The sequence below is a fragment of the Acipenser ruthenus genome, chromosome 12 (assembly GCF_902713425.1).
Source record: "Acipenser ruthenus chromosome 12, fAciRut3.2 maternal haplotype, whole genome shotgun sequence".
NCBI classification, from domain to species: Eukaryota; Metazoa; Chordata; class Actinopteri; order Acipenseriformes; family Acipenseridae; genus Acipenser; species Acipenser ruthenus.
This window is the reverse complement of record NC_081200.1, coordinates 24,911,633-24,933,692: the sequence shown is the minus strand read 5'-3', so window position 1 is coordinate 24,933,692 and position 22,060 is coordinate 24,911,633. Positions and strand designations below refer to the sequence as shown.

At 35.7% G+C, this 22,060-nt stretch overlaps 1 protein-coding gene across 2 annotated transcripts; it reads right to left on the bottom strand.

Moving 5' to 3' along the window:
* Positions 1–482: 482 nt before the first annotated feature.
* LOC117416492 (EF-hand calcium-binding domain-containing protein 14-like) lies at positions 483–21,655 on the bottom strand. 2 transcript variants are annotated; one of them, XM_034027602.3, is made up of 10 exons: positions 20,990–21,653; positions 20,479–20,627; positions 18,465–18,610; positions 17,113–17,211; positions 16,448–16,552; positions 14,274–14,375; positions 13,499–13,678; positions 11,693–12,176; positions 11,238–11,321; positions 483–2,052 (listed from the first exon to the last, which is right to left on the bottom strand). In XM_034027602.3, exons 1-10 carry the CDS (start codon positions 21,163–21,165, stop codon positions 2,039–2,041), a joined length of 1,539 nt encoding a protein of 512 aa, XP_033883493.3. In that variant the 5' UTR covers positions 21,166–21,653; the 3' UTR covers positions 483–2,038. The 2 variants fall into 2 exon arrangements, with proteins under 2 accessions (XP_033883493.3, XP_058890691.1); XM_059034708.1 differs by lacking the exon at positions 13,499–13,678 and having other exon boundaries at positions 20,990–21,655.
* Between the last annotated feature and the right edge of the window lie 405 nt (positions 21,656–22,060).

The following is a 22,060-nucleotide window of genomic DNA, read 5'->3' as shown; positions in this document are numbered from 1 at the left end:
CTACAAATGTATTAGTATTACCATCTGACTATAAACAGTCACAGGACATTTACAATTATCATTCTCTAAATAGAAATCTATTATATGTTTAAAAAATATCTCTACATTGCTAGTAGATAAGGTTACACACTATTAAGTACAGGTAACTAATTTTAAATCAATTTCAAATATTATTTAGTTAAAGATTAATTAATTGAGTGATTCAAGATATTTAGCAAAACATGCATTGAGTGCCCTCAAGTGGCCAACATTATAAAGAAAAGTGTAAATAAATAAGCTGTTTCAGCATTCAAATAGGAGTATTTTCCTTGAGTTGCAGGAAAGTATTTTAAAACATGATCCAAACTGTTACATTGACTAAATATTTGTAACATAAAATGTCAATGAATAATCTATATATGCTCATAAGAAGTTATGCTCTATTCAAAGAATGTACAAAAAAAATAAGTTTATCTGTAAATAAAGACAATTTTAAAATCACATTTTTTTGATAAATTAGATGTTTAATCATGTTACATGATGTGAAACATGCATAACACATGTTCATAAAGTTTCTTCCACTTATACAATGCTGGAAATATTTTATACAGAACATCTCAAAATAGATTTAAGTATAATACAGAAAGCAGGTTTAAAACTATTTACAGCAAAGGCTATGTTGTTTTAACACATTGTTCCCAAGAACAAAGCACATTCTCAGAGAATGCTTGGGACAGTGCTCAGTGCATTTCTAACTACCATTTACAATGCACACCCAGAATCTGTATCTTGTGAGAACTGTGTTTTTTTTGTTTTTTTTTACATACAAAATCAGCTTGTCGATTTACACCCTGTTAAATAATAGGTTAAAGCTTTCGTATGTACAGAAAATGTCCAACTTGTATTGCTAAATTACTATTTAACTGTTAAAATACATATTCTACCTAGTATGCTTTAATTTATAGCCCTTCTACCTCTGACTCAAAAGCCACTGAAACGAGTAAAAAGTAGATTCAATAACCAAGGTCTTCCCTTGAATGCAGCAATAATGTACAAAAGCTTTACTTACCAAATTAATAAATAAGAAGCAAACATGCCAATTGTAAACTTTGCATTTCTATAATTGAAGATAACAGAGAATCAGTTATCATGGTTGTAACACTGAATCCTACATTATTAAAAAATGGGGACGGGGCTTTCAGATTTATATTCCTTTACTTCAACACCTATGTGTTTTGTTAAAATGGTTACAAAACATCACTTAGTGTCTGAGGTTACTTAAGTGTTTCTTTATTTTCTAAGAGTTGAAATCCTTAAAAAAGAAATAACAAATTTCCACAGATCCCTCCACTACAGAGGAGACTGACGAGATGCCTCAGGTTAAGACAAATATCTGCATAACTAAAAGAGATGGTCAGCATAAATGTAAGGTTTCACATAATGTCATTTAATCTATGATAAGGAATAAAGCAATTTCAAAACTGCCACATTCCCTTTTAGGTTTCAGAATGTAACATGGTACTACTCTGTCATTGGGTGAAGCTGTGGAATTTAACTACAAATGCAATGGCGGCACCCCTCCCCTCATTATTTTAATTATGGGCTGAATAGTAATTGTAAATTTTTTGTTTTTGAATCCACTTCTTATTGGTTTCAAGTTAAAATGGAAGATTTAGAATCTGTAAGTCCTTTAAATACCGTATTGCTTTATATATCTAGTTTGTTTCTTAGGCATATACATTAATTTAATCTATGCAATACAGCTAATAAAATCTACAGCTGTCAGATCTCCAAATAGTTTTAAAATGACAAATACAGACCGTGCAGGAGAGCATACGTGTTACATTGTGGACAGGTTAATTACAAATTAAAAGTGCAACACTCACAATGTCTTATGTTTCCAAAAGCTCCAGAATTATTACAGTAATGCTTAATTTCCTTCAATGTACCTTATATCCCTAAATATTGAAGCTCTTTCACCTCCGGTGTTGACGATTCAAAGTTTCTTCTGAGCATCATAAGACAGCTGTCCTTGAGGGCCTTCATCTGACCTCTGGAACTAATCCTCCAGGTCTGCACGGAAATTAAAAATATATACATATAATATGTATAGCAGAAAAAAGGCAGTATTATTTTTTGCATTATGGGTATTTCTGCTATTACTATATATATATATATATATATATATATATATATATATATATATATATATATATATATAATTTCATTTGCTTTGGTAAAATATATATAGTAATGCAATAAATTATTATTATTATAGAATGGAGGCCATCTACAGTTGCAAAAGCAACTTTAATTTCTTACCTATTGCATTTTGAAGTTGGGAAAAAAACTTAAAAGGGACCTGTTTTTGCCGCTGTAGTCTGACACTATTGGTAAGCTCTCTTTATTAATCAGTCACTAATTTGATGAAAATAAAGGATTTAAAAAAAAAAAATTATATATATATATATATATATATATATATATATATATATATATATATACACACACACACACACACACACACACACACACACACACAGTGCCTGTAGTAAGTATTCACTCCCCTTGGAAGTTTTCACAGTTTGTTGTGTTACAACCTGAAATCTTGATGCATTTAAATTTGATTTTTTTTCCTTTGATTTACATAACCTACTCAACACTGTGAAGAGGCAAGATAATTTTTACTGTGAAACAACAGTTAATTAAAATTAAAAAACTGAAATGTCTTGGTTAGATCAGTATCTCTACCGATAAACTTCCCAGTCCCTGCCAATGAAAAGCATCCCCATTGCATGATGCTGCCACCACCATGCTTCACAGTAGGTATGGTGTTACTTGGGTGATGTGCTGTGTTAGGTTTGCAACACACATAACACTTTGCATTTATGCCAAATAGATAAATTTTTCTTTCATCAGACCACAGAATCTTTTGCCAGATCTTTTCAGTCCCCCACATGCCTTTTTGCAAATTCCAAGCAGGACTTTACTTTTTTCAGAAATGGCTCCCTTCTTGCCACTCTTCCATACAGGCCAGATTTGTGGAGTACCTGAGCTATTGATGACACATGGACAGTTTCTTCCATCTCAGCTACGGAACGCAGTAGGTCTTTCAGAGTTGTCATTGGCCTCTTGCTGGCTTCTCTGACCAATGCCCTTCTTACCCGACTGCTCAGTTTGGGAGCACGGCCTGCTCTAAGCAGATTCTGGTTGGTGCCGTATAACTTCCACTTCTTAATGATCGACTTGACTGTGCTCCAAGGGATATTCAATGCCTTTGAAATCTTTTTATACACCTCCCCTGATCTGTGCCTTTCCACAACTTTATCCCGGAGTTGTTTTGCAAGCTCTTTGGTCTTCATGGTAGTTTCTTTGCTTTGAATGCACTACCCAACTGTGGGACCTTACAGAGACAGGTGTATTTAATGCACACAGATGGACTCCATTTAATTTATTGTGTGAATTCTGAAGGCAACTGGTTGCACCTGAGCTTATTTAGGTGTGTCATAGCAAAGGGGGTGAATACTTATCTAATGAAGACTTTTCAGGTTTTTATTTTTAATTGATTTGTTTTTTCACCCCCTAGGTTGTGTAAATCAAAGGAAAAAAAATCCAATTTAAATGCATCAAGATTTCAGGTTGTAACACAACAAACTGTGAAAACGTCCAAGGGGGGTGAATACTTACTATAGGCACTGTGTATATATGTATATATATATATATATATATATATATATATATATATATATATATATATATATATATAATCTACATACAGTGGCTCTCAAAAGTATTCACCCCCCTTGGACTTTTCCATATTTTATTGTGTTACAACATGGAATCAAAATGGATTTAAATTAGGAGTTTTTGCCACTGATCAACACAAAAAAAGTGCATAATGTCAAAGCGAAAAATAAAATCTACAAATTGTTCTAAATTAATTACAAATATAAAACAGAAAATAATTGATTGCATAAGTATTCACCCCCTTTGCTATGACACACCTAAATAAGCTCTGGTGCAACCAATTGTCTTTAGAAGTCACATAATTAGTTGAATGGAGTCCACCTGTGTGCAATTAAGGTGTTTCACATGATTTCAGGTTAAATACACCTGTCTCTGGGAGGTCCCACAGTTGGTTAGTACATTTCCTAACAAAAACTACATCAAGAAGACAAAGGAACATTCAAAGCAAATCCGGAATAAGGTTCTTCAAAAGCACCAATCAGGGGTAGGATATAAGAACATTTCCAAGGCACTGAATATCCATCGGTACACAGTAAAGTCCATTATTAAGAAATGGAGAGAATATGGCACAACTGTGAATTTGTCTTGAACAGGCCGTCCTCAAAAACTGAGTATCCGGGCGAGAAGGGCACTAGTCAGGGAGGCCACCAAGAGGCCTATGGCAACTCTAAAGGAGTTACAGTCTTCCACGGCTGAGCTGGGAGACACTGTGCATACAGCAATAGCCCGGGTGCTTCACAAAACTGCCCTTTATGGGAGAGTGGCAAAAAGAAAGCCATTGTTGAAAAAACTCACATCAAATCTCGGCTAGAGTTTGCCAGAAGGCATGTGGGAGACTCTGAGACCAAGTGGAAGAAGATTCTGTGGTCTGATGTGACCAAAATATAGCTTTTTGGCCTCAACGCTAAGCGCTATGTTTGGCGCAAGCCTAACACCGCACATCATCCTGAGAACACCATCCCTACCGTGAAGCATGGTGGTGGCAGCATCATGCTATGGGGATACTTCTCTGTGTCAGGGCCTGGAAAGCTCGTGAAGATAGAGGGCAAAATGGATGCAGCAAAGTACAGAGAAATCCTGGAGGAAAACCTGCTGAAGTCTGCAAGAGACCTGGGACTTGGGAGAAAACTCATCTTCCAGCAGGACAATGACCCCAAACATACAGCCAAAGCCACACGGAGTGGCTTAAAAAAAAAAGGTCAATGTCCTGGAGTGGCCCAGTCAAAGCCCGGACCTCAATCCAATTGAGAATATGTGGAAAGAGTTGAAAATTGCTGTTCACCAAAGGTCTCCATCCAACTTGACGGAGCTTGAGCAATTTTGCAAAGAAGAATGGGCAAAAATTGCAGTGTCCAGATGTGCAAAGCTGGTAGAGACTTATCCAAATAGACTCATGGGTGTAATTGCTGCCAAAGGTGCCTATACCAAATATTGACTCAAGGGGGTGAATACTTATGCAATCAATTATTTTACTTTGACATTATGGACTTTTTTTGTGTTGATCAGTGGCAAAAACTCCTATTTAAATTAATTTTGATTCCATGTTGTAACACAATAAAATGTAGAAAAGTCCAAGGGGGGTGAATACTTTTGAGAGCCACTGTGTGTGTGTGTATATATTATATATATATATATATATATATATATATATATATATACAGCTCTGGAAAAACTTAAGAGACCACTGCAAAATTATCAGTTTCTCTGGTTTTACTATTTATAGTATTTTATTCTTTAAACTACTGACAACATTTCTCCCAAATTCCAAATAAAAATATTGTCATTTAGAGCATTTATTTGCAGAAAATGACAACTTGTCAAAATAACAAAAAAGATGCAGTGTTGTCAGACCTCGAATAATGCAAAGAAAATAAGTTCATATTCATTTTTAAACAACACAATACTAATGTTTTAACTTAGGAAGAGTTCAGAAATCAATATTTGGTGGAATAACCCTGATTTTCAAGCACAGCTTTCATGCGTCTTGGCATGCTCTCCACCAGTCTTTCACATTGATGTTGGGTGACTTTGTGCCACTCCTGGCGCAAAAATTCAAGCAGCTCGGCTTTGTTTGATGGCTTGTGACCATCCATCTTCCTCTTGATCACATTCCAGAGGTTTTCAATGGGGTTCAGGTCTGGAGATTGGGCTGGCCATAACAGGGTCTTGATCTGGTGGTCCTCCATCCACACCTTGATTGACCTGGCTGTGTGGCATGGAGCATTGTCCTGTTGGAAAAACCAATCCTCAGAGTTGGGGAACATTGTCAGAGCAGAAGGAAGCAAGTTTTCTTCCGGGACAACCTTGTACTTGGCTTGATTCATGCCAAAGCTGACCGATTCCAGCCTTGCTGAAGCACTCCCAGATCATCACCGATCCTCCACCACATTTCACAGTGGGTGCGAGACACTGTGGCTTGTAGGCCTCTCCAGGTCTCCGTCTAACCATTAGACGACGAGGTGTTGGGCAAAGCTGAAAATAGGACTCATCTGGGGGTGCTTCAGCAAGGCTGGAGTCGGGCAGATTTGTCTTTGTGAAGGACGCATGAATCAAGCCAAGTACAAGGTTGTCCTGGAAGAAAACTTGCTTCCTTCTGCTCTGACAATGTTCCCCAACTCTGAGGATTGGTTTTTCCAGCAGGACAATGCTCCATGCCACACAGCCAGGTCAATCAAGGTGTGGATGGAGGACCACCAGATCAAAACCCTGTCATGGCCAGCCCAATCTCCAGACCTGAACCCCATTGAAAACCTCTGGAATGTGATCAAGAGGAAGATGGATGGTCACAAGCCATCAAACAAAGCCGAGCTGCTTGAATTTTTGCGCCAGGAGTGGCATAAAGTCACCCAACATCAATGTGAAAGACTGGTGGAGAGCATGCCAAGACGCATGAAAGCTGTGCTTGAAAATCAGGGTTATTCCACCAAATATTGATTTCTGAACTCTTCCTAAGTTAAAACATTAGTATTGTGTTGTTTAAAAATTAATATGAACTTATTTTCTTTGCATTATTCGAGGTCTGACAACACTGCATCTTTTTTGTTATTTTGACCAGTTGTCATTTTCTGCAAATAAATGCTCTAAATGACAATATTTTTATTTGGAATTTGGGAGAAATGTTGTCAGTAGTTTATAGAATAAAACAAAAATGTTCATTTTACCCAAACACATACCTATAAATAGTAAAACCAGAGAAACTGATAATTTTGCAGTGGTCTCTTAATTTTTTTTCCAGAGCTCTATATATATATATATATATATATATATATATATATATATATATATATATATATATATATATATATATATATATATATATATATATATTTTACACACACACACACACACCGCTGTGCAAAAGTCTCAGACACATTCAGGAGTTACAATATACAGTGCTGTTAAAAGGTATTTGCCCCGTCTGAATTTCTGCATTTCTGCATATTTTTGACACTGAATGTTATCAGATCTTCAACCAAAACCTAATAATAGATAAAAGGGACCCTGAGTGAACAAATAACACAAAAAATTGATACATTTCATTTATTAAAGAAAGTTATGCAACACCCAATGGCCCTGTGTGAAAAAGTAATCGCCCCCTTAGACTCAATAACTGGTTACCCCATCTTTAGCAGCAATACCTGCAACCAAACGCTTCCTGTAGTTATTGATTAGTCTCTCACAGGGCCGTGGAGGAATTTTGGCCCACTCCTCCATGTAGAACTGCTTCAACTCATACAAACTATACATGAGCAGCTAATATGAAGTGTTGTAGTAGCTAATCCATTACATTTACCCAGTGGTTCTCAATATGATGGGGGGTGGGGGGCTAGAAGCATCCAAAAAAAAAAGTAAAAGTATTTTTTATTTAAAATGTATACGTGACATGACGTTCAGTAGATGGCATGGGTTGATTCTACGTTAGTATAACCCCCTCCTCACCAAAATGTTTAAGACTTTTATAAGAACATACGAACATAAGAACATAAGAAAGTTTACAAACGAGAGGAGGCCATTCAGCCCATCTTACTCGTTTGGTTGTTAGTAGCTTATTGATCCCAGAATCTCATCAAGCAGCTTCTTGAAGGATCCCAGGGTGTCAGCTTCAACAACATTACTGGGGAGTTGGTTCCAGACCCTCACAATTCTCTGTGGAAAAAAGTGCCTCCTATTTTCTGTTCTGAATGCCCCTTTATCTAATCTCCATTTGTGACCCCTGGTCCTTGTTTCTTTTTTCAGGTCAAAAAAGTCCCCTGGGTCGACATTGTCTATACCTTTTAGGATTTTGAATGCCTGAATCAGATCACCGTGTAGTCTTCTTTGTTCAAGGCTGAATACATGCAATTCTTTTAGCCTGTCTGCATACGACATGCCTTTTAAACCCGGGATAATTCTGGTCGCTCTTCTTTGCACTCTTTCTAGAGCAGCAATATCCTTTTTGTAACGAGGTGAACAGAACTGACCAGAACTGAACACAATATTCTAGGTGAGGTCTTACTAATGCATTGTTAAGTGTTAACATTACTTCCCTTGATTTAAATTCAACACTTCTCACAATATATCCAAGCATCTTGTTGGCCTTTTTTATGGCTTCCCCACATTGTCCAGATGAAGACATTTCTAAGTCAACATAAACTCCTAGGTCTTTTTTATTGTTCCCTTCTTCAATTTCAGTATCTCCCATATGATATTTATAATGCACATTTTTATTGCCTGCGTGCAATACTTTACACTTTTCTCTATTAAATGTCATTTTCCATGTGTCTGCCCAGTTCTGAATGCTGTCTAGATCATTTTGAATGACCTTTGCTGCTGCAACAGTGTTTGCCACTCCTCCTATTTTTTTGTCGTCTGCAAATTTAACAAGTTTCCTTACTATACCAGAATCTAAACCATTAATGTAGATTAGGAATAGCAGAGGACCTAATACTGATCCCTGTGGTACACCACTGGTTACCTCGCTCCATTTTGAGGTTTCTCCTCTAATCAGTACTTTCTGTTTTCTACCTGTTAACCACTCCCTAATCCATGTGCATGCATTTCCTTGGATCCCTACTGCATTCAGTTTGAGAATTAATCTTTTATGCGGGACTTTGTCAAAAGCTTTCTGGAAATCTAAATAAACCATGTCGTATGCTTTGCAATTATCCATTGTCGATGTTGCATCCTCAAAAAAAATCAAGCATGTTAGTTAGACACGATCTCCCTTTCCTAAAACCATGCTGACTGTCTCCCAGGATATTGTTACCATATAGGTAATTTTCCATTTTAGATCTTATTATAGTTCCCATAAGTTTACATAAAATAGATTTCAGGCTTATTGGTCTGTAGTTACCTGGTTCGGTTTTGTCTCCCTTTTTGTGGATCGGTATTACGTTTGCAATTTTTCAGTCTGTCTGTACAACCCCTGTGTCAAGAGACTGCTGCATGATCTTGGTTAGCGGTTTGTAAATAACTTCTTTTATTTCTTTGAGTACTATTGGGAGGATCTCATCCGGCCCAGGGGATTTGTTTATTTTAAGAGCTCCTAGTCCCTTTAACACTTCTGCCTCTGTTATGCTAAAGTTATTTAAAACTGGATAGGAACAGGTTGACATGTGGGGCATGTTGTCTTTGTCCTCCTTTGTAAAAACCTGTGAAAAATAATCATTTAATATATTTGCTATTTCTTTTTCTTCATCTATGATTTTGCCATATGTGTCTCTTAGACATTTAACATCCTCTTTGAATATATATGTATTGAGAGGAACAGTAGTTCCTCGCGCCATTATCAGCAAGAACTGCCAGACTCTCTATGCAGCAAGGATAGTTTACGTGTTTTCAGGGTATTGGCGCAGCAAAAGTAAATCATCCAAAAGCACCATTTCACTTTTAATTTGTAGTTCCCAACACTCTCAATATTTGTCAAAGTAAGAGAAATAAGTCGTCAAAGTAAGGCAAAAATGTCCTTCTCCTCCTCCTCATTCTTTTTCCCCTTTTTTTTGCAGATTTTTGTAGACACCAGGCACTTTTATCCACGCATATGTATATTACAGGACATCCGAGTTTAATGACAACTAACTTCTTTTTGTCAACATGGACACGTACTAGGGAACACACTTATTGTGATGTCTGTATCATTTATATAAAATTATTTATTTATGTTTTAAAATGGAACATTTGCCTGCAATTTTTTTTTATATTTTATATAATATAAATAAAAAAAAGGTCTAGCATGCATGGGATTTGAAACTATAACCTTCAGATTGCAAGTGTGTTGTGTTATACTGTCAGTGCTACACGATTAGTTGAGAAAACAAGCAGTATTTTGAAAGATGAAGTCAGCCAGCTGAGAATTCTCGGGACTTTGTTATTTTTAACATTTTGGAGATTTTTTTGGAGATTGTTTTTCAAGTCATCTCATCATTCTGAGATTCTGATCTTGATCTCTGAAAAATGTTGGTTTCCTCTCATTGTAATCCCTATTAGCGCAAGGAAGTATGGTTTCCTCTCAATACTGGTTGATGAGAGTAACGCTAATTGTGGTCCCCACTGGACAAAATGTAACATTCATTTCTGAGAAGTAGCTATGCTGAAGGATAGCCTATATATATGGTAAAAGTAAAACAAATAAATAAATACATTAATAAATATTTAAATGAATACATAAATCAATACATAGACATTTATTACTTTCTTTATCTATATTGATACTTCTTTATTTCTTTTTCACCATCAGATATAAACACTGCAATTTAATACTGTATGAAACAAAAATAAATACTCAACAGTTCTTGTTCAATTCTATATTAGTGAAGATTTTTGTACATAAAGGTTGTCATGCTTTCATATATTTTTACTTTCTAATTAAAAAATCTAGAAGAATGTGTGTTGCTGTTTTTGGGGGTTGCAGAGCATGGATGTGACTGGGGACTGGAGACAGTCCAGCGCTGAACTTGAATGAGAAACTGTGGGTGCGACTGAGCAAGCGTGCGAGCTGTGACCAGAGAGAATATGCAGTGAAAGTGCCAAGACGAAAGCATAGGGTTATTATTTTGGTGCCGTGAATTCTGGCCCCTGACAGGAATTCTCTGTAGTTTCAAATAAAACAAACATTGAGAATTCAACAAAGTCTCCCTGAGTGCTACTTCCTAAACATTACAATATACTAAATGAACGGATCAAGCTTATTATGATAGTTTGCAAAATCAGATGAAAGCTTTTAATACAATTGTTTCTTCAAACTTAGCTTGTATTTTTGATACAAGTTAGAAGAAACAATTGGGGCAACCTTGGCCCCCATCAGTTTTACATTTGTGCCTATTTGCTGTGCGCTGGACAAGGTTGCCCCAATGGTTTCTTGAAACTTGGCTTGTGTTTTTGATATCTACTATAAATGGCTGGGCACTTTTGATAACTTGCCGTTTTTTCACATTTGCAATATGTTTTTCTTTCAGAGATAGAGAGATATATAGTGTGGTGAATATTCTCTTTTAGTCTGCAAAGAAAATTTGTGACAAATATACAATTCTTACCTTTTATACTCTGTCTCGAAGCAGCATGTGATATGTACCTTGGAAATCTAGTTGGTTTTGATGTTGAATATAAACGAAGCCCACCTGTAAATAATAATAATAATAAAAAAAGTTCATATCAATCCACTATCCTAAGAAAATGGGACTAGAATACCTTTGAAGAGGTCAGAAAGTAAAAGGTTGTGTTAAATGGAAATCAGTATTAAATTAATCGTACTTAGATTAAATATTCCGTTATTATGCTGCCATCTTGTGGACCGCTCAGCAATAACACTCCATATGGGATTGGCCCTTAATGGATTTGCAAACCAGAGTGAAATCTATTATGCATCACTTGTTTGGCCTGAGGGTATTTGACCCTCAGGCCAAACATTTGTTAAAGATGTTTTCCCTCACAGTAGAAGCAGCATAATATTTTGATTGAGTATTTAAAAAGGTATTTATTTTGTTTTTACCATTATCAGAATTCGCAGGAAGATCTTCACTCTCTTGTTTACTGAGATCAAAATTCTTCGAGAGGTTTTCACTTTTCATATTCTCTGGTCTTTTATTATTATCTCGAGGAAGGTCTTTGGAATTATCTGAATTCTTAGGAGTGTCTTCATTCTCCTGTTTAGCAGAATCAGAGTTTGCTGGGAGGTCTTCACTCTTGGTTATTTCACCATTACCAGAATTCTTGACTGTGTCTCTTTCCAGTTTCCCATTATCCGGATTCTTAGGGAAGTCTTCACTGTTGGTTTTTGGACTGTGTTCAGAAATAATGGGGATTTTTTTGCTTTCTGTTTTTTTACTGTTCTCTTGAGAAAGGTGGTCACTTTCTGGGTCACCATGCACAGAATCCTCATAGAGTTGTTCACTGCCTGGTTTACTTGTCAAGGCATTTATTAGCAGAAGTTTCTCTCTCAGTTCAGTGACCTGGTGATCATCGTTTTCAGAGTCCTAAATAAAAATACAAATTAAAAAGTGAGCATGAAGGAGTATTTACAGCTGTGGTCAAAAGTTTTGCATCACCTTACAGAATTAACTATTTTTGCTTCATAAAGTGAAATGAAACCTGCTGAATAATGTTACGTTAACATATGAAATTACATACTGCTTTGTAGTTTTCCATATACAACAAAAAAAACGACAAATTTAAAAATGTGGCATTTTAAAATCTAACATGAAATACTATACTACTATTTTGGCTTTTGGTAGACTTGATATGATTTTGTAGTTTCTTTGATTACATAATGTCAAATAAAATATCTAAATTTCATATAGTTTATTTATTATTATTATTATTATTATTATTTAACTCTTTGCGGTCCTACGTTGGACCAGGTCCGACATTACAATTTTCCCTTTCCAGTCCGACCCTATCCGACATCATCAAAAAGAGGTAAAACACATGTCTCTAGCTGAGAAAACTATTCAATGACCGAGTGAGACCGATAGGAGCCGAGTGAAGCCGGGAGGGGGGGGGGGGGGGGGGGGGGGGGGGGGAGTATCTGAGCAATACACATAGCCCCGGCATCACAGAGATAACACGGACATAAACAAACAAGATAGCTGCTTCTGCATCCAGCGCTCAATAATCCAATGACTTGGATCGCACTATTGAGGAGTTTGGTGATAAAACGAGTGATCAGGAGATGATTTATCGGTATGCACGACTATGAAGAGGTATGTGAAAAATACAGCGAACAAGGGGTGGGGCGGGGCTGGAGATGCAGTACTGAGTGTTCTGTTGATATGCAGTGCCTTTTAAACCTGTTTTACTGTGAAAAAAAAACTTTTAAACAGCGTGTCTAAAATAAACTGAGCGTGTGAAAATAAATTGGACCCGATGCACCTGAGACGCGCTGAATAAATGCACCGCAAAGGGTTAATTAATGTATCAATCCTAAAATTCTAGTGATGCAAAACTTTTGGCAATAGCTGTACACTGACAAAACGAGCTTCAGATGGACACAGTAAGAAAATAAATATGTTTAATGCATAGCTCTAACCACAAAAAAAACTAAGTTTCAAACCTGCTGTACTAATTTCTAGATATTCTTGAAGATTGATACAAAGTTTACAAAAGTATTATTGACAAGGGAAAAAAAAAAGACAACTTGCTAGTGAAATGCAAAGATGGGAAAGAAGGCCCGTGTCAAATGAAAAAAACTACCAAAGGAAATCTAACAATGGCTTTATAATTACTAGTTTATGAAACTCATATACTGTGTTTCAGTCACATCTTTAGCAAAAAGGACAACGTAAAATATGCCACTCACGTTATGCTTTGGTGGTCTGCTAACGTTAGAGACGAAAACATAATTTTCTAATGAAAAGATTCTCAGAGTGATATTGTGTACTGTTGAATTAATGTCACTAATCTTTTGATCATTCTTTGTTTGGTAAATCACTTGTGAGGCATTCAACTCATTAATAGCATCATGTAGATGAAGGACATCCTGGAGAAGAAAGGAAACAAACAGGATTATTCAGATGGTGTTCAATAATCAAGAAAATGTTTTGTATAAACTAATCCTTTAATAGGAAAAAAAGGTGATTTTTCAAACAACAACATGCACACTGAAGTAAATTAAAGTTAACCCTTTGCTACCCAGTGTCCAATATATTTGAGATTGAGAAAACAGGTATTAAATAGGTATGGGAACACACACAGGGCAGTAAAGGGTTAATGTTAATATTTAACGCTCTTTTTTGTAAAGTCTAATGCAGTCTAACCTGGTGAAATGGATCTCGTGAGTTCTACACAATAGGGTTATAGGAAAGAGACATTCTTCTAGTACAATACCCGTGATCAAACTTGACTGTGGTAATCACAGAATACAGCTGTGTACCAAGTATGAAGCTAATATCTAAAAGTGTTAGGTCACTTTATCATGTTACATATTCTCTGAAATGTTTTCATAAAGCCTTGCAAAATACACCATGCTGAATATATTTTGAAAGAGTTTCTACTCTTGAGAACACCTCATTCATTTTCTAATTTCCAGTTTAAATAGCCTTTATGGAGCCAACTGTAATTAGGATCTACTGTACCTGTTTGAAAATGACACATGGTGTACAATTGCTGGATGCCGGTACTGCTGAGGATGCAGATGACTGATCTGATTCTTTATTTGTTTCATCTTGTTTTTCATTCTATTGCAATGCAAAGAAGAATAAAGAAGGCAATTATCAGGACTTTATATATTTTTTTTACATAAAAAGATTATATTATGCTTACAATAATTGACTGCAGTTTCACCAGTAAAGTTGTATTAATTTTTGATACAGCAGCTTCGTAAGGTGCTTTAAACTTGGTCCTTAAGCACATACAATAATGCTACCAAAATATTTCCAGTAAATCGTAATCGTGAATTATTGTCACTTCATAAGTCACATATATGAAAGATACACACATTACAGTAAACATTTTTATTTAGTCCAGTCTTGTCAGAAGATTAACAAGGACACACTGAAAACATATAGGTTACTAAGAAGTAAATAACGTCCCCGCCTATCTTACCAGGTGGGGCCCAGGTAAGATAGGATGGCTTTTTAGATTTTTTGCACATACAAAATAGGAGGATAGTGAGGAATGGATTTGTTTTCTATTTCAAAGGGTAAGATAAGGGGATGTGTGGCGACTGTTAGTCTGCTGGGGACCAGGCAAGAGGGGAGGGAGTAGTGGCGACTGTTTTTATTATTTGAAAGGAAAGGATAGGAGGATGACTGGCGACTATGTCTGCTGGGGCGAGATAAGAGAGAGGGATTGCACGTACAAAGGGTGGAATGTAGTGTCAAGTGTTTTTTTTTTTTTTTTTTTTTTAATAAGAACATGATAGGGGATGAGTGGCGACTGTAAGTTTGCTGGGGGCACGGTAAGAGTTGGGAAGGAGTGGTGAGTGGAAGTTAGAAAGCTATAAAAAAAAAGGTACAAGATGCAAGGTGTGTTAAACTATTAGTGACAATAGCGAGAACACGTCATTTATCCAGAGAGGGCGTGCTGTGAATTCCTGATAAAGCTGAAAGTGTTGACTCTGACGCTTTTACTGAAAAGACTGAAAAGGGGCGGGACACTCCGCCACAGAGGGGTAAAAGGAAGTCGGTCACATAGAAAAGAGACAGAGCTTCAGTACATTAACTCACTGACCCGGAGGGGAAATGATGTGGCAGCTGCAGATCATAAAAAGCAGCTGCAATCATTTACCAAGGGGTCATGAGTAATGGTATAAATAGGGGTCGAAGCAATGTTATCTGTTCCTTTGTTTTGGTTGTGTCATTTACCTGGAAGGACCCGTACTGTTAGTGAAATAAATCGTGAGTGTTTGTTTGTACTGTCTATCACTGAGTGTATTCACTAGATGGCTAACACGTTCCAGAGCTGTCGCCAGAGGCCAGCACAAACCGAGAACAGCACTTCACTTGTACCACTGCAAAACTATATTGCACCACAATCACTAATTCACGCACTAACCAGACTTGTGTATGTGTTTTGTGTTTAATGTGGGGATACAAGAACGGGACTGTTATTTCGGGACCAGCTTGGGGAATTATAAATGTAAGTAATACACATCGCTGTATTACATGCCATCATTATTTCCTGTTTGTTTTGCCGTCAGTCACTGCACAAAAACAACTAATAAAAACAAACCTTTTCATCTGGATTACAATTGTCTGTTTGTTCTTTAATCACCTGCACCTGTACACAATTAACCACTTTGCCACAGGTACGCATTACTGACAATTCTTCTTTGTTGACAAGTTCTTTGTTTCATTATTTATATTTATTTATTGTTTTATTTTTATTTCCCAAGTTACCATGTGGAATAAATATATTTATTTTTGTACATTGTATGTGTTTGTTTTTTTTGTTTTAAAATCAATAGTGAGCGAGTGGCACTTACTGCAAAATGTGCAGAACAGAATGGATTTATTAATAAAAATGTTGATTTATAAACCAATCCAGAAATTCAAAAACTGTGTTTGGGCAATAAAAACACTTCATAAATAAGTGATACCCCAGCAATAAAGACTGAGAATTTGAATATACATTACATGAAACACATTGAAGATGAACACAGAGGCCATGATTCATGCATCCCTGCTGGAGGGTAATCCAAGATTGAACCGTCAGTATAGAACTGAATTTCACAAGACTATTAAAGAACAGCAATATACTATCATGATTGCAGATCTCCTGAAGTGTTTCACGTAAAATATTAACTTACCTCATTTTTCCGAATTGAGTCAACAATTTTCCTGTCCAAAGAAGTTTGCATAGTTTCTACATCATGCTGAACACTTGTTAATGTGCTCCCAATAGTGGCGACACTCTGAAAAGAATGTACATGTGTTTTTAGGAAATTACAAATAATCATACTTTGCTTTCCCCAATATAAATAAAAACAATGTGTTGTTTGCACCAACCATTTGCTATATATTGGGAATCGCAACTCAGTCCAACTTTTTTTTATTTTTGTATTCTTTTTTAATATTATTTGTATTTAGAAATTCCAGAGTATGTTTTTGTCTTCTGACACACCTTCAAAAGAATGTTGTGTTACTAGAGTAAATGTTTTATGCCAAAGGGGTTTTGTTCAATAAAGGCAATGCTATTTAAAAACACGTTATATAACTCTCCATGGTCCAATTTGATTTCACATTTAAATCACACTGCTTGATGCTGTTTTACTGCATCTGGGAAATTTAGAGGGAAATGGATGACACATTCATCTTTTGAGACATAACTGAAGATAGTGGTTAAGGTTTATAGTCCTAATATCTATACACTTGCCAGCAGTTGCAGTGCTCTGCTAAAGTGTATCTGCACAGCTGGCTAACAGTCACAAATAAGCTAAAAGGTACATTTTGTACTGCAACATACTGCACCTACTTTCTGAAGTTCCTCCACTGTGGTTGGTAGATTTATCAAGTCAGAAGCTGATTTTATATTTGCTTGCAGGTGACTGACAGCAGAATCAATTAAGGTAATCTAAAATGGAAAAAGCAATACTGGTATTAAAATAAGTTCTGTCAGAAAACTCTTAAGAAAAGAGAAATCCAACTTGGTGTTAGAATACTGCCAGATTCTGCCAAGTCTACAACCAGGGGGTGTAAAGTTGTCGTTAAGGCAAAAGTGTGTGGTGGGGGTTGACTCAGTGAGGGGAGAAATCACAGACATTATGCAGAGGGAGTATTTTTAACATTAGGCATGCTTAAAATTCAAAAAGGTAGAGCAGAGCACACAGACACGATAAAGAATCAAGAAGTGCAGTAAACATATTTAATAACAAATACAATTCAAAGCTGTTGCAGTATGTCCACTGTTTTGTCATTTCAAATCTTTTCACAAAACAAACATTAAACTTTAAAGTTGGTGTCCAGTGATGAGGTGAAAACCGCTAAAATAAAAGTTGCTACATTTAAAGTATATATAAACACATTACATTTTCAGTCCACTAAAATAAAGGGCTTTACATAATCTCTGCAGGTAAGAAATTGCAGTGTCCAGTGTGAAAACACAACACGAAATTATAAATGAACATCCAGAGTAGCACTATAGGATTAAAATGTTCAATACAAAAAAATGGAGCCTGAGTTACAAGTTCCTGCAGTGGTTTTATCCCTTATACAGAATATGATTTTTTCCTACATATTATAATAATATTATTAATATTGATTTAGTGTCAGGAGATATTGAGAGAAAATGGTATTTGAGACTTTTTATGTACATTATTGAGCAGCAGGTCATGTGGCCAATTGATGGTAGACTTAGACCCATGGCCAAACATAGTTCTTCATTTAAAATATTTATGTGATTATACAACCTTATACAAGGGTGTCCTAAAACGTATTTGAGGGTTGTGTATGTTTTTTCACCCTAGTTTAGAAAATATGTGGAAGTTAAAAATGGCTCTTTACTACCAAGAGAAACAATGTATAACATTTCTTTAAAAAGATACATATTTCAAAATGTAAAGTCCCATAGTAGGAAGATGAGTAACAGCCATCAATTGCTGCATCTCCCAGGATTCTTATGTTTATGTTCAAAGTTCTCAGAGCACTCAGGATGTGCTCAAGGCCTGAGTTTTTAAAACACATTGTGGAACATGACTGCAATTGTGGCCTTTTAGAAGACTGTGGCTAAACTAAAATGCCACAGATGTGTTAAATGGTACTTTGTTAAAGGACCTTTAAGTCCTTTACATAATGAGTATATGTACTGTATTTAAAGCTTTTTTTTACCTGTTCATGTATTTCTGTCATATTTGTCCAAATTTTATTAAGACCTTTGCTTCCACGTTCCATATTTTCAAGTAGCTTCTGTTTTTCAAGTAGATCCTCACTGAGCTTTGAAATCTCATGTGATGATATCTTTTGGCTGGACTCCACTGAAAGAAAACAAGCAAAGAAATACTTGTAAAATATACAATTTTCAGTAAATGCAAAAAAAAAAAAAAAAAAAAAAAATTGACACCCTGATTTAAACAGGTGTTTGATTGTTTGTTCCATGAGCTTACATGTGCATATCCTGTTTTGTATTAAACAATGCCATAACATTTCAACACTTTAATTTCTTTCATTTTACAAAAATATATATTTTCTATATTAATTCATCAAGGCTAACCAAGTATAACGGTATCCAAAAGAAACAGAATCCTTTGACATTGGAAAAAAAAATCCTTCTCATTCCTAGCTCTGATTCCTACTGCTTTTTGATCTCCTCTAAACACAGCTCTGCAGGTATTCTTTACAGTGATAAATAATTAATTTAATGTTGTCAACCGATACCCCTAAATTGTTACTGTTCAATACCTGGATTGATTTTTAGTGCTTCTAGCAACACACATTATATTATTACTCCATGACTCTCTTATAGATCAGAGAGAGAGAGGCTTGACTTTGTGGTATGCAAAGCAAAGGCAGTTCCAAAGTGACAGACAGCTTATATCTGTGCTACTGCATAAAGTCAGTACCGAAATCACAATTGAAACCAACAAATCTAACCTAATAAACCAACCCAGAAAATGTTCCATAACACCAAGACAACAAACTGTGATGGGTCACAAATACAAACTATAAAAAGGCTTAGGCCTACTTATGTGAGTAAGCAAAAAATGTATTCCTCATAATATGAACTGCAACAGTATATGAGACTATTTTACTTTCAATGAACAAAAATGTGACAGACCAATCACTGCTAGCAAATAAAAGCTGCCACTACCCATCTTATTTCAGATAATAAGAGTGGCTGGCATGTCACCAGTTTTTTAGTGAAAAAATCTTGCGGAACAGGGTACATTTTTAAAAAAATCCCAAATGTCAATCTTAATTGTTCACAAGTTCAGCTATTTAGTGTTCAAACTGAAGCTCAAATGACTTTAGAAGCTTTTTTTTTTTTTTTTTTTTTTACTATACTTAAGTTCCTTCTATTATCAGTGGCTAGGTGTGGAAGGTACAGCAGAAACAGAACCTGCTGCTGCTGATGATTCCTGTCCTCAGTCACTGCTGTATAAGGGATAATAATAATAAAAACACTGTTTGCTCCCAAAATTACTACTGTACTTGGAATTAATTGAAATTGGTTAATGTGTGATCTCACTTATTTTCCAGAAGGAATGATATCGACATGATTAAATACTCTTCCGAGCTCATCAAAATGTCTCAAATTTTCCAAGTTACTACTTATTCTGTGGCACAGACACATTACAGTTACAAGTAAAGAATACATTAATAAAAAAGAGATTCTCAAAGGAGATTTTTGGATGCCAGTCCTCCTGTATACAGAACATTAACTAGACTGGCATGGATTTTTCAACTTATGAATACTGTAGGCTTATATGTGACATGTCTGTGGCTACCGATTGTTTGGACTTTGTCCCACTTCAGATAAAGTAGCATGACCAAGTCATATAATACAGTGTTAGCTATTATTAATTAACTATTACTAATTTTGTGTTACCTATACTTATTTCAAAAGTGCACAACAAGATTGATCGGAGATGGAAATAAGACTCCCATTGCATTTGATCCATTCCTGGTTTTACTATGTGTTTAATAAGACACACCTGCACTTGTTACCTATAAACTGGGGCTAAACGAACTAGCAGTAAAACCTGGAATGGGTGAAACTGCTATGCAATAATTTCCATCACTGTTTATATAATTACTTCATCAGCTATAACCAGTATAGGTATAGTATATGGTAAATGATCATTTTTAACTCAGGTAATAAAATAATTTTGCGATCAATTCTTACTTGTTCGAATCGTTTCCTTCATAGCATCAAGGTCCTCTTTAAGGGCTATCTGCATCCATATCAAGCCAGAACATGCTACCACACATGCTACAAGAACGATGAATACACACAAAGGATAGCACACTTTGCAGCACTGTGTGTAGCCTCCCCTATTAAAAGAAATATCACACACTGTATTCGTCCAAAAAGTACTGTATTAAGAAAACATATGTTGCTAGGGTTTAAGTCAAACATGCTGTGTTTACAGTGCTATATTATACCAGCATTGTAAAAGCTGCAACTGTATTGTTTTATAAGTCTTTATCATTACTTTAAATTGTTGTAATGAGTGGTTAAATACTAGGTTTAAAAGTATTTCACACAAATCAAGGCTTTGCCGCATCAATGACTTAAATGCGAACAAAGCCTTTCCATGGAAAAGTCTTGCTACATCTGAGATTACAAACAGATATAGTGTGAAATGCTGAACAAAAATGTAATTCTGCGTAGCTATTATTAATAATATACGCACTTGAACCCAGAGCTTCCCAGGGTGTTAAATACATCACCCTCATCGGAACTTGACTCGGAGTCGGAATCAGGGGGCTCTGTTCTGAGCAATCTGTGTCCTGATCCTTTCTTGGTTTTTTTCCTCTTACTGTCACCGCCGAGCCCAATCAGAGCGTCCAGTTCCTTTCGTTTCTTCATTTTCTTCTGCGGTATCAGGGCCCCTGTCGAACCCGACTTATACCCAATATCCAGCGTTTTGTTATCCAGCTTGTGCGCGTTTTATTTTTACACATAAACAGACGAAATATAAGTTATACTTCAGAGGGAAGGTGCGATTGTACTTAAGTAACTAAAAGCGTACCAATACTGACAATTACCTCTTCCAAATGTTAAACAAGCAAAGTACAGTATTATCTCTAAGTAGTTAGATTAAAACCGTCACCATTTCATTCCTCTGGTCTCGAGATTATTTCTGATTCCATTCAATTTGAAACGTACACTATTTTTGGTATTTATTTTAAAGTTTTAACATGTACTTATCAACAACAACTACCTTGCTTAAACAGCTTTATTTCCCCAGCAGCTGACAGGACGACTGTCCAACAAACCGTCATCTGATTGGTGTAACAGAAGTTCAGCCTACCACTAACTCGTCATCGTGTTGTTTACGTCATTTAACAAAAAATACACTGTCCATACTAACTTCAACCACACTACAATAAAACTGTTGTTATTAATGATAACCACAGCTTAATATGGTCCCGTGTTAACCTATTCTAAATCAAGTGATAAAGATTTACAGTAGGTTACAGAACGCTCTCAGTTTACATGCCTTACTTTATAGTAGTCTGTTTCAAATGCACTTCTGATTGTATTAGCATTATGTAATGCTAATACAATTTGTAAAATATTTTGAAACTATACTCTTTAAAAACAGGGACTTGCAAAAACTAGCATGAATGGATCATTAATACATTATATATATATATATATATATATATATATATATATATATATATATATATATATATATATATATATATATATATATATATATTGTTGATAATAATATAGGAAGATCATACAGTGCATG

What these genes read in the sequence shown, in the direction of transcription:
- LOC117416492 (XM_034027602.3), bottom strand. Translation starts at nt 21,165, where the DNA reads ATGAAGAAACGAAAGGAACTGGACGCTCTGATTGGGCTCGGCGGTGAC. An exon ending in TGACAGAAATACATGAACAG is followed by an intron (nt 17,212 to 18,464) that starts GTAAAAAAAAGC and finishes TTTCCATTTTAG; the next exon opens with ATTACCTTAATTGATTCTGC. An exon ending in TCCTGCGAATTCTGATAATG is followed by an intron (nt 11,322 to 11,692) that starts GTAAAAACAAAA and finishes TATTATTTACAG; the next exon opens with GTGGGCTTCGTTTATATTCA.